Here is a 10,232-nt window from a genome sequence, read left to right on the forward strand (position 1 = left end):
CACAAAATTATATTAAAAAAAAGACTATAAATTGCATGCGTGTTCCCATTCACGCTCATGATCTGAAATGCACGTTTTGAAAACGCCCTATACACAACAATAAGGACACGTTGCAGAAACGAATGGCTGCAGCAGCAGCTTCGATGCCGCACTCCAAAAGCAAGAAGCTGCACGCTGATCCGCGCGCGCTCCGTGGAACTCTGCTCTCGCTCAGCTGCCGCTGGGACTTTACCCTCTGAGGGTCAGCGCCGAGAAAAAAAAACTCCCGCAACCAATCAGGAGTTTGTATCAGGCAACGTCACAATGGGAGGGACGGGAGGCGTCGCCTAGAGACCCCGGCCAGGACTCCATTCGGTCCCTCCCCCCGCGCGCCCTTCTAGCGTTTATATTGAGTGCGCGGGGTGGCAGAGAAGTTCCAGCAGACCGTGCCTCGCGCCTCTGACGCTCGTCTATATACCCGGCACAAGCGGGACTTAGGGGGGCTCTCCGCGCTGAGCCCGCAACTCATAGTCGTGGCTTTTTTGGAGACTTCAGCGAAATCGGGATCTCTCGGGTCTCCAGCCCCCGATCGCCCTCCCCGGAGCTGGAGATGTCTACCGCCTTGCTGTCCGCGTTCTACGACATCGACTTTCTGTGCAAGGTAGGCATGGCTGCCTCTGGTCCCGTGCTTCTTGTAGATCAGTGAGAATGCAGTGTGTGCACGGCACTGTGTGAGATGGACTGGGCTGCGTGTCGGCCATACTGGAGTTTACTGTTTATAAGCATTTACGATTTAAAAGAATCAAGGAGGCTTGTTATGTAAAGAACTCGAAAAGTACGGGTTGTTCTGAAAATGTTGAAATCCAACTTGTAAAAAAAAAAGTAACAGTTAACACTGTGTTTGTTCTTTTCGCTGCGAGTTACTGTAAAGTTTCTATAAGAATTGAAATGACGTAGCATTTTATAAAACCAGAATATATTGGTTAGGAAAAAAAGCGCGTTTTGTTGTTCAGCTACGTTTAAAGGAGTTGTTAATACGTGCTTTCACGTTTAGTGTGGATGGTTAGTCTTTTAAAAAGGCTACTACGAAACCCGTTTACAAGGCTCTGTAAAAGGGCTTTAAATCTAAACTAGCAACAGTTGTGCTGCCTCCTGGTTCTGTAAAGTAACAGGGTGCTGTTCAATTCGGCCTCCCAAGAGCCCCAAATGATTTAGGTTTAAGAGACGCAAAGAGTTAGGGAAGTTTGCGACTCTTTGTGAATATCTGGTGGCCTCTTGTAATGGGTGGGGACAGTCTCCTGAACTCCACGCTATGGCCCTAGTTTCGTCGTCCCCCCCCCCCGTCCTAGTAAAAGATGAAGCAGCCCCCATCCTTGTAATGCATGTTTTTCTTGGTTTGGAGGGCCGAAACCTTTCTGAAGAAATTCACCCTTTTAAACTAACAGGATCTTGCAGGAAGTGCGTGTACATTTTTTGGTTAAGAGTTTCTCGATTTGCATTTATTTGTATGTTCTCGTATCACTTAAAAAAGATTTTGCTTTACTTACACATGTTTCCCTCTTGTTCCAACAGCAAACGGAAAAGTCCCTGAACACGCTAAACCTGAACAGCATGCTGGACAAGAAGGCCGTGGGCAGCCCTCTGTCCCCAGGCGGGGGCTCGGGGGGCCTGGGGCCGGCCTTCCTCCGCCGCCACTCCACCAGCAACCTGCAGGCGCTGCACAACCAGCACAACTCTGCCAAGCTGCTCATGCCGCCCCCCGGGACCGCCTCGAACTCGGCCTTCGGGAGCCTGAAAGAGAGCGGCCCGGTGTCCCCGCCGCCGACGGGGCTCCCCTCCAACAGCAGCACGGCGCTCATGAACCGCGAGAACCGCTTCAGGGACCGCTCCTTCAGCGAGACCAGCGACCGCAGCGCGCAGCTCATGGCTCAGCTCCAGCAGCAGCTGAAGGCGGCGGCGGCTGGCTCGTCGCAAACCGGTGGGGCGCAGATTAACTCGACCCGCTACAAGACGGAGCTGTGCCGGCCCTACGAGGAGAGCGGCGCCTGCAAGTACGGCGACAAGTGCCAGTTCGCCCACGGCTACCACGAGCTGCGCAGCCTGACGCGCCACCCCAAGTACAAGACGGAGCTGTGCCGCACCTTCCACACGGTGGGCTTCTGCCCCTACGGGCCCCGCTGCCACTTCATCCACAACGCCGAGGAGCGGCGCCAGGCCGCGCCCTCCTCCCCCTCCCGCGGGGACTTCAACTTCAATAGTAGTGGGGGCCCCCGGGGGCCCGGCGAGCGGCCGCGCCTGCAGCACAGCCTCAGCTTCTCCGGCTTCCCCAGCGCGGCGCAGACCGGGGGCCCCGAGGCGCCCGAGCCCCGCACGCCGCCCCCCCTGCTCTCGCAGCTCTACGCCGAGGAGCTGCAGCTGCTCTCGGCCGCCAACAATGCCTTCGCCTTCTCGGCCGGCCACGAGCTGGGCAACCTGCTGTCCCCGCTGGCCATCCAGACGCAGAACATGCACAACCAGCAGTACTGCCAGCAGCATCACCACCAGCAGCAGCAGCGCCCCGGGGGCAGCCCCCCGCCCCGGGACCCCCAGCCACCCGCTGCATCCTTCTTCCAGCCGCTGCTCCGGCGCCTCTCGGAGTCCCCGGTCTTCGACGCGCCCCCCAGCCCCCCTGACTCCCTGTCAGACCGGGAGAGCTACCTGAGTGGCTCCCTCAGCAGCTCCGGCTCCCTCAGCGGGTCCGAGTCCCCCGGGCTGGACTCGGGTCGCCGCCTGCCCATCTTCAGCCGTATCTCCGTCTCTGACGATTGAGGCGACTGCCCCCCCCCAGGGCGTGTGGGTGGAGAGCAGGACCAGGGAGCCACAGACTGTACCCATGGCATCACTTGGCACAGACCCTCTGGTCAAAAAACTGTAAGGGCGCCCGGAAACTGAACAAAACTATCTGCAAGAGGCAAAGACACTGCCCCTGTCAAGAGAACAAACCTATTTTTTTAGGACTGTGGGATGAGGGTGGGGGTGAATGGACACTTGTACAGTCGCATGTTAGACACATGTATGTACAGTAATGTTAGACATGTTTGTACCAGCAACAGGCTAGACACGAATGACCCTTAAAACATGTCTTGGACATATGCACTTGTCTGTGCCAACCGCATGATGTCCTGTGCACACGTGCACAAGCAGCATTCCATCTCTTAGTAAAACAGTGAAGCATTTTGTGCACACAATTGCAGTTCTACATTCTCCAAAACAATTTTTTTTGCGAGATTTCTAAGAAAAGTGTTCCTTTATACGACCTAGTAATCTAAAATCCTAAGATTTTTTTAAAAGCAAAAAATGCAACATCCTGCCAAGAATATGCCTTGATAAGTCAATTCCTTATTTTTTTTTTATGAATGCCATGCTGAGACTTCCATTCCAAAGTTCTTTTGCCCCTCCCCCCAACATTATGATCTTTTTGTTTTCCCCAAGACCACCACTAGGTGGGTGTTTGGTTTAGAACAATTTTCCCCTTTGATATACTTAGAAGCACTCAAGTGAGACTAGTTTCTAATTTTTTTGGAGAATAACTGCTGATTTTTTTTTTAAGCTGTTTTTTGAGTTGCTGTCGGTATAGCTGCAACACCAACATGAAAACTATTTAACTTATTTATTATCTTGTGGAAAGTATACATTGGTAATTTGTTCATACTGTATTTATCGGGTATGATGAAAAAGCAATAGATATATATTCTTTTATTATGTTAAATTATGATTGCCATTATTAATCTGCAAAAATGTGGAGTGTATGTTCTTTTCACAGTAATATATGCCTTTTTTTGTAACTTCACCTGGTTATTTTATTGTAAATGAGTAAAATCTTAATTTAAGAGATTGTATGTAATATTTATTTCATTAATTTCTTTCCTTTTGTTTACGTAAATGAACGATTGCATGATTTCTTGTTACAGAAATCTGTCTCGATGCTGTGGAAGTAGTTTGAGGAATGTTCTAAGATTTTTTTTTTTTTATTTAGAATGTAATGGTTTGTAGCCCGTCCACGTCAGACCTGAAACTACTTTGCAATCAGATTCCAAAGTAGTCAATCTAAATCATTGTCTAAATTAACCAAAAAGTATTCAGCGTTGCCTAAATCACAATTCACACTGTGATAGAGTATGTAGCAATAAAGGGGTATGGAGGGGGTGGGGGGTGGCTTGGGCAGAGTTCCCAGTATTATGTTCTCACAGTGCCTTCTCCAAGGGTCCATGCTTGCCTTACATCTTCCTCAACCAAATGAGTATTTTTTCTTAATGCTTGATGATTTGAATGTAGGGACGGGTTTGTACATGTTTTACCACTTTTTATGAGGCCAACTTTTTGGATCTGACACCGTTATGCAGTACATCGACATATCTTGTTTAAATAAAATTCCAAAATTGTATTTACTTTTTCCTTGCGTAGAAAGTTTGGAGTTCTCCACTACTTTCTTGGACGGTGGATAACTGAGAACTAGCTTTAGTTTGTACATAGTAGGCACAGAATTGAGCACTGTGTACTCATTTTGGGCTACTGTAGCAGACATGTTTTTGAATGTAACTAAAGGATAAGTCAATGTTTGTTATATATTTTTGGGGAGTCAGTTCACTACAAATGGAGTGTGAGGCTGTAAACTTTGTACTGTAAATGTTTTGTAGTTCTCCCAATAAAATTTTTGGACAGAACATTTTATTGTTTCAAGCCCTTGTATGTACATTGATTCTTGTTACTTTCCAGCAACGAAACGACTGCAGCACAAGCTGGCTGGGTGCCAACGCTAGTAGATGGCCTAGAAGTTTCCAAGTGTTTCTGCTGACAAAGTTTTAGTGGGGAAATGGGTGTGTCGGATATAAGCAGCGATGCGTGTGTTTTTTAATGCCTTAGATTTCCTCGAATTGTTTGAGTCCTGCTTGTGCACAGGACTTTGACTGCGAAGGAACGCGTGGGGCCCGTGTTCCGAATCTTTCCTCGCTGAAAAGACCATGTAAACTGGACAGGGACCTTTCTTTTTCGTATCTTGCCGCTCTCGTGTCCCTGTCATTCTAAATGTGTGGTGCCTTTTGTCTTTAATATGTAAGTTCGTATTGCTTTCGCCTGCTTACAGGGCCAGCTGGGTGCAGATGCTACTCATAAAATGTACAAACATGCTGCATTGCTGGTCCCTAGCGCCTATAATGCACCACGCTTGTCAAATTTCATAGGCGGTGTCCACACTCTGGTTGGCTACTGCCCGGCTTATGAATTGAAGTCTGAGGGGTTTTGCGGTCTTAATTTTTAATGGCACTTGGGTGCACGTTATAAGATTTTGTCTTGCTTTCTTATTAGTACAATCCATCCCCACCACCACCACACCCCTTTTATCAAACTGACTTTCACTAGCCCTCTTAGAGGTAATCGGCAGCCACGTTGAGATGGGGGTGTGGGCGTGGTCTATGCTGCAAGCACCCACCATTTTGTTTGCCAACTATGTTGTGTGTATAGGATTGAGGGCCTGAACATCACTATTAACATGTGCCAACAATTCCTGCCTCGATGTGGCAGTTGCTCTAACTGTTGTAGAAACTCAGACTTGTGGTGCATTTTTTTCCGTATTTTACATTTAACCTTAAGCAAAATGGCGCCTGGTTGGTGACTTTACGTAAGTGTTTTAGCTAGTCGCCTTTCAGGAGAACCCGACTTTGGCAGGGAGCCACCTTTTAACTGGGAAATGCATTAACCTAGAGCACACCTATCCAGTTTATTGCTCTGCATTAGCTTTGTTTTAAGTACCAGAAAAGAACTAATCTATGTAAGTGAACCACTTTGGCCCTGGCTGATGTAAGGGGACGGCTGAACTAAAGCGTCTGTTACCTACCTATAGGTAGATATTGTGCTCGTTTTCACCAGCTGCATTAGTACCACGTTCTCGCGCTTCCTATGCACGCAAAAACTCCTGGCATTGGTGAACGCATGTGCTTGCAAAGACCATCTGACGTGTAACGCCCTGCAGCCAGGGCATTAGCTAGATATGCTCCAGTACGTTTTGAGTTAGCTGACCGGCCTGTCCTGCTGGACTGGAGCTGCCTTCTTGACCACGTGACTAACCGCCCACTTGCAAAGTGCCAGAAACCCGCATGGTTAAATAGGCAGATTTGCCACCGTTTGAAATGTTACAAAACTTTGCCCCCACCCCTAAGTCTAGCTGTCCTTTTAGGACCCGCGCGACTTCTCCCTTTTGCAGACTACCCAGTTACTTGTGATTGGCCGAGAGTGCACGCGCATCCAATCCAGTTTAACACAATGACTTGCTTCTAGTTAATCTAGCCCCCCTTTTTCTTTTTCTTCTGAGATGGTCTTTCCTAATAGCAACTCTCGGCAACCTGCAGCGTTCTTTCCACTCTTCATCTCTTCACACACACACCACATAACTGCAGTGAAAGCATTTTGATCAGGCTAAGTAAGACCAGTATATCGGCAGAGGGCGAGTGTCTTGGATTTCAAAATACCCCAGCCTTAATTATGAATACTCTTTCCGGTTCGCTGCATTCTGTACCACGTGCGTGAAAAATCTGTTTCCCCAGTGCAGTTCACATGAAACTCTAAGCTGGGTGCCTGGATATGACCACGCTCTTCTCGGTTCTATTCCCTCCTACTCTGTTGCTGCTTCACAGCCATGGTTACTGGACTAATGCTAATCTGAGTTTTTTTTAATTAGTTAAGGGTTTGCCTTTGCCACATGAATCAGTCTTGAATAGTTTGCAGATTTTAACAAAATGCTTTTTTTTCTTTCTTTTTTTTCAATCGTATTCTTGCCATTGCAGAGGAGCTTCAAACACACTAGTAAATATCATCTGCAGGCTTCCGCCCGCAAAAGCGGTGAGCACACCGGAAGCGCTGGCAGGTATTTGATGACCCTCTACCAATGCGCTGGTGAGATACATAACCCGGAAGAGGCTGTTAACTTGCGTGAACCTATTTGTTAAGTGCGCACTTAACTATTCTATAAAGTGACTCATGTTGAGGCTGTCAAATTGTGTATTATGTTAAAATGTGACGGACCTAATTTTGCAAACTTCTTATTACTTATGTTGGCAGTGGGAAACTCGTCCAGCTGTCTACCTGCCTACTCTGTTTTTTGACCCAGGATGTGGTGTTCTTTTCCGAGGTCTCGACCCCTTCATTAATTCTTGCTTTTGCATTTCTCAGCACAGCAGCCCTCTCTTTCACTTGTGCAGGAAAAACTTTCATTGCACCTCTGGTCCAGAATGTTACGCATATTAAAACATTTCTGAAGGGGTTGGGGCAAGGTAGCACATAAGTTTGCTAGCCCATAAGTACAATAGATGTACAACTGGCAAATAGCTTTTTATCCTTGCGATGCTGCACCGCCTATTAACCTATCACTTTTGATAAACAAATCATGTTATGAGCCAATGATACATTTCCACCTCAGTTATCTCCCACGTTTTTGCCTACTTAAAAAAGCAGCGGAAATCTCCAAGGGGAATTTTCCATGTACCTATGCAATTCCGGATAGGAATTGCTGATGTGATAAGGAATTATGGTACTGGCATCATCAATAATTCCGGGATGCTCCAATGCTTGACATGCTCATATGACACTCCCCACTCCCAGAGTACTTGTTTGTTAATAAGAACTGCTGGCACTTTCCTAATGAGTATTTGACCTCTCCTGAGTAGTGTGGATACCCTCTTATATTAAAGGCGTCTCGGTGCCTTCTCTTGTTACGAGGCCCTCCGCAGAGAATTAGCATATGCGTTTAAATACTTTGGAACTGTAATTAAGATTTGTGCCAGGTTAACAGACCTGTATCACTGGGATACATGCCCAGCCCCGATCATTCTTATTGACTACATTACACGCTCTTTTATTTTTGGGGGGGGGGGGATGAGATATATCTGTGTGTATATATAATGTTTTAAGAAGCAAAAAAACCTTCACACCTGCCATGTGCGAATCATTCGGAAGTGCAAGTTGTTCCGAATGAGGTTGGGGCGCTAAATGTTTGGCCCAGGTGCCCCCACAACCCTTAAGCTGTCCCTGGTTTAGTTAAAAATCTGCTTTCATTCGAACGCAGAATTTTAGTATTAATGCCACCCGTCAGATTTTGGGCTTTAGTCTTCCTGAAAAGGATACTTGTTGTGGAGTCTGTATCCAACTTTGATATATTTCGCATCATTCATACAGCAGTGGCATTATGGGTAAACCACATAATCTGGTTTAGTGTTCCTAGATATAACTAACTCTTCGACAAGGCACTTGTCTTGGCAGAGCCTTGTTACATGACCTTTAACTTTAGAAGCGTGCGTGTAGGGTTTACATTGTTCAGGCAGCTGTCCGTTGAAAAGTCTGCTGCAAGTTTTGCAACTTAATGTGGACTACTTACAACCGCTTGCAATCTTCAGGGAGCGTTGGCCTTGCCTTGCATCTGATGTGCCCTTATAATAGTTATTTATGGTATCGATTGAGAGTTCTGGTTCTATCCACTTTACTATGTTTTTCTGGGCCATACATATAGACACACAACAAAAGAACAGTTTAAGTTAAAAAAAAAAGCACTTAATGTTTTATTTTAAAACCTATGCGTAGGCAACAACCCAGGCAGTCTGTAATCATTTGAGCCACCCAGGTGCTCTGGTGCCCATGCCTCGATTCCAGTTGATAGTGAAGCGTTTTCTGTTTTTCATGTGCCTTCTTTAAAACGGCACGTGGCCGTTGGTGGGTAGACCAGATCTACACTGGAGGTGGCTGGGTCAGTGTGGATTGGTCTTTGGTCCCTGTCTGACTTCAATAAGTGGACGGAAAAAGAAAAAGTAAAAGTACCCGTGAGGAGGGAGTCTTGCATGGGCAATTGTCCACTGCTTCATCAGACTTCCAGACTTTCCATGGATTCCATCACTCCTACCCTCAGTGAGCAAACCTGTGGCGGCAGCCTGGACAGCTGTTCAAGTGAGTTTTGCGTCTGCCTATGTCGAGTCTTTTAGCTCCATTCTTCTTCGGTTCTGTTTTTGCAGACGGTGGGCAGTGGAGGGTCATCCACCTTAGTCTGCTGATTCAACTATGTTGCAATGCAAAAAATACACTCCCAAAATTGTAAAGGGAAGGTGTCACATGTTACCATAGGTCAGCTAAGTAAACTAGTGATGGCTACAGCAGCCCCACAGCTGGACCAACCAAAGCATGCCTTTGGGCAATCGTACTGAGTTTCCATGACTGCCATCCTATCTTTCCCTGTCTAAATGCCCACCACAGCACCCCATACCAGTACTGGAAGCTCACCCAGAAGGCATACGTTCAGAGTCTCCTCATTGCAATGGTGTTTCAACTGACACTACATCAAGTGACAAGTAACCCGTTATGGAGGCTTACTGAACAGCAACAAGAGCCCCGCCAATGCCAGGTGGGTGGTGATAAAATTCATTTACCACAAAGAATAGATGGGAGTTTAAGAAAGGACAGGGTGTACTACATGGGTTTAAACTTGGAGGAGCCCCAGGTCCCACCCTTGGTAGGTCCTCTTTTCCAAGACCCCATGCTCCATACCCATCCCAGGCGAGTACAGCAGCCCCAAATCAAAACCAGTGTTTTTCCAAACCTTGAGGTTTTCCCAGCCGCATCCTCCATGACTCATTCTGACCAATCCAACATGCCACACTTCTTTACATCTTTGAAACTTAGCAATCCCATGTGTGCTGATGCTACACCTAATTGAACACTCTTTCTGAGCCCTACTCCATAAAGTATGCATGTGCCTAAGAGATCCTTGTTCTCTACAAACCTGAATCTGGCTGATCAGGGACTGGTGGAGCTAATAGACTGAAAACCCAGACAATAGGGCCCACCTCACCTATACACTGAGATGATTCCATCCGAGCCAGCCACATAACCTATAAAACTAGTAGAGCAAGGTGGCAGAGGCTCAGGGACACCATAAAGCACACATTGAACCATACACTGGACTGTTGTCCAAAAAGACAAAATGGGTGCCCTATTGTCCAGGCAACACTGTTGCCTGGACATGCTGTAAATCCATGTGTGTATCACTAGTGTCTGTTTGCTTGGGCTCACCAAAATACGTTTGGAACATTCCTGGTGCTACTACACAAGTTGGGTGTAGAAACTGGGAGAAACGCCCTTCAGAATGCCCTTCCCCAACGTTGTTGGTCAGCCACGTCAACCCATGACTGTCTCTTGCAGTTTTCCTGTCAATTGACTGCGTTCCCGGAGGCCGTTCT

At 47.1% G+C, this 10,232-nt stretch overlaps 1 protein-coding gene across 1 annotated transcript; it reads left to right on the forward strand.

The window, feature by feature from the left end:
• Positions 1 to 366: 366 nt before the first annotated feature.
• ZFP36L2 (ZFP36 like 2 zinc finger CCCH-type) lies at positions 367 to 4,682 on the forward strand. Its single transcript, XM_078649689.1, has 2 exons — positions 367 to 640; positions 1,552 to 4,682. Exons 1-2 carry the CDS (start codon positions 590 to 592, stop codon positions 2,785 to 2,787), a joined length of 1,287 nt encoding a protein of 428 aa, XP_078505815.1. The 5' UTR covers positions 367 to 589; the 3' UTR covers positions 2,788 to 4,682.
• Positions 4,683 to 10,232: the final 5,550 nt, after the last annotated feature.

Source organism: Lissotriton helveticus, chromosome 6, assembly GCF_964261635.1.
Source record: "Lissotriton helveticus chromosome 6, aLisHel1.1, whole genome shotgun sequence".
NCBI lineage: Eukaryota > Metazoa > Chordata > Amphibia > Caudata > Salamandridae > Lissotriton > Lissotriton helveticus.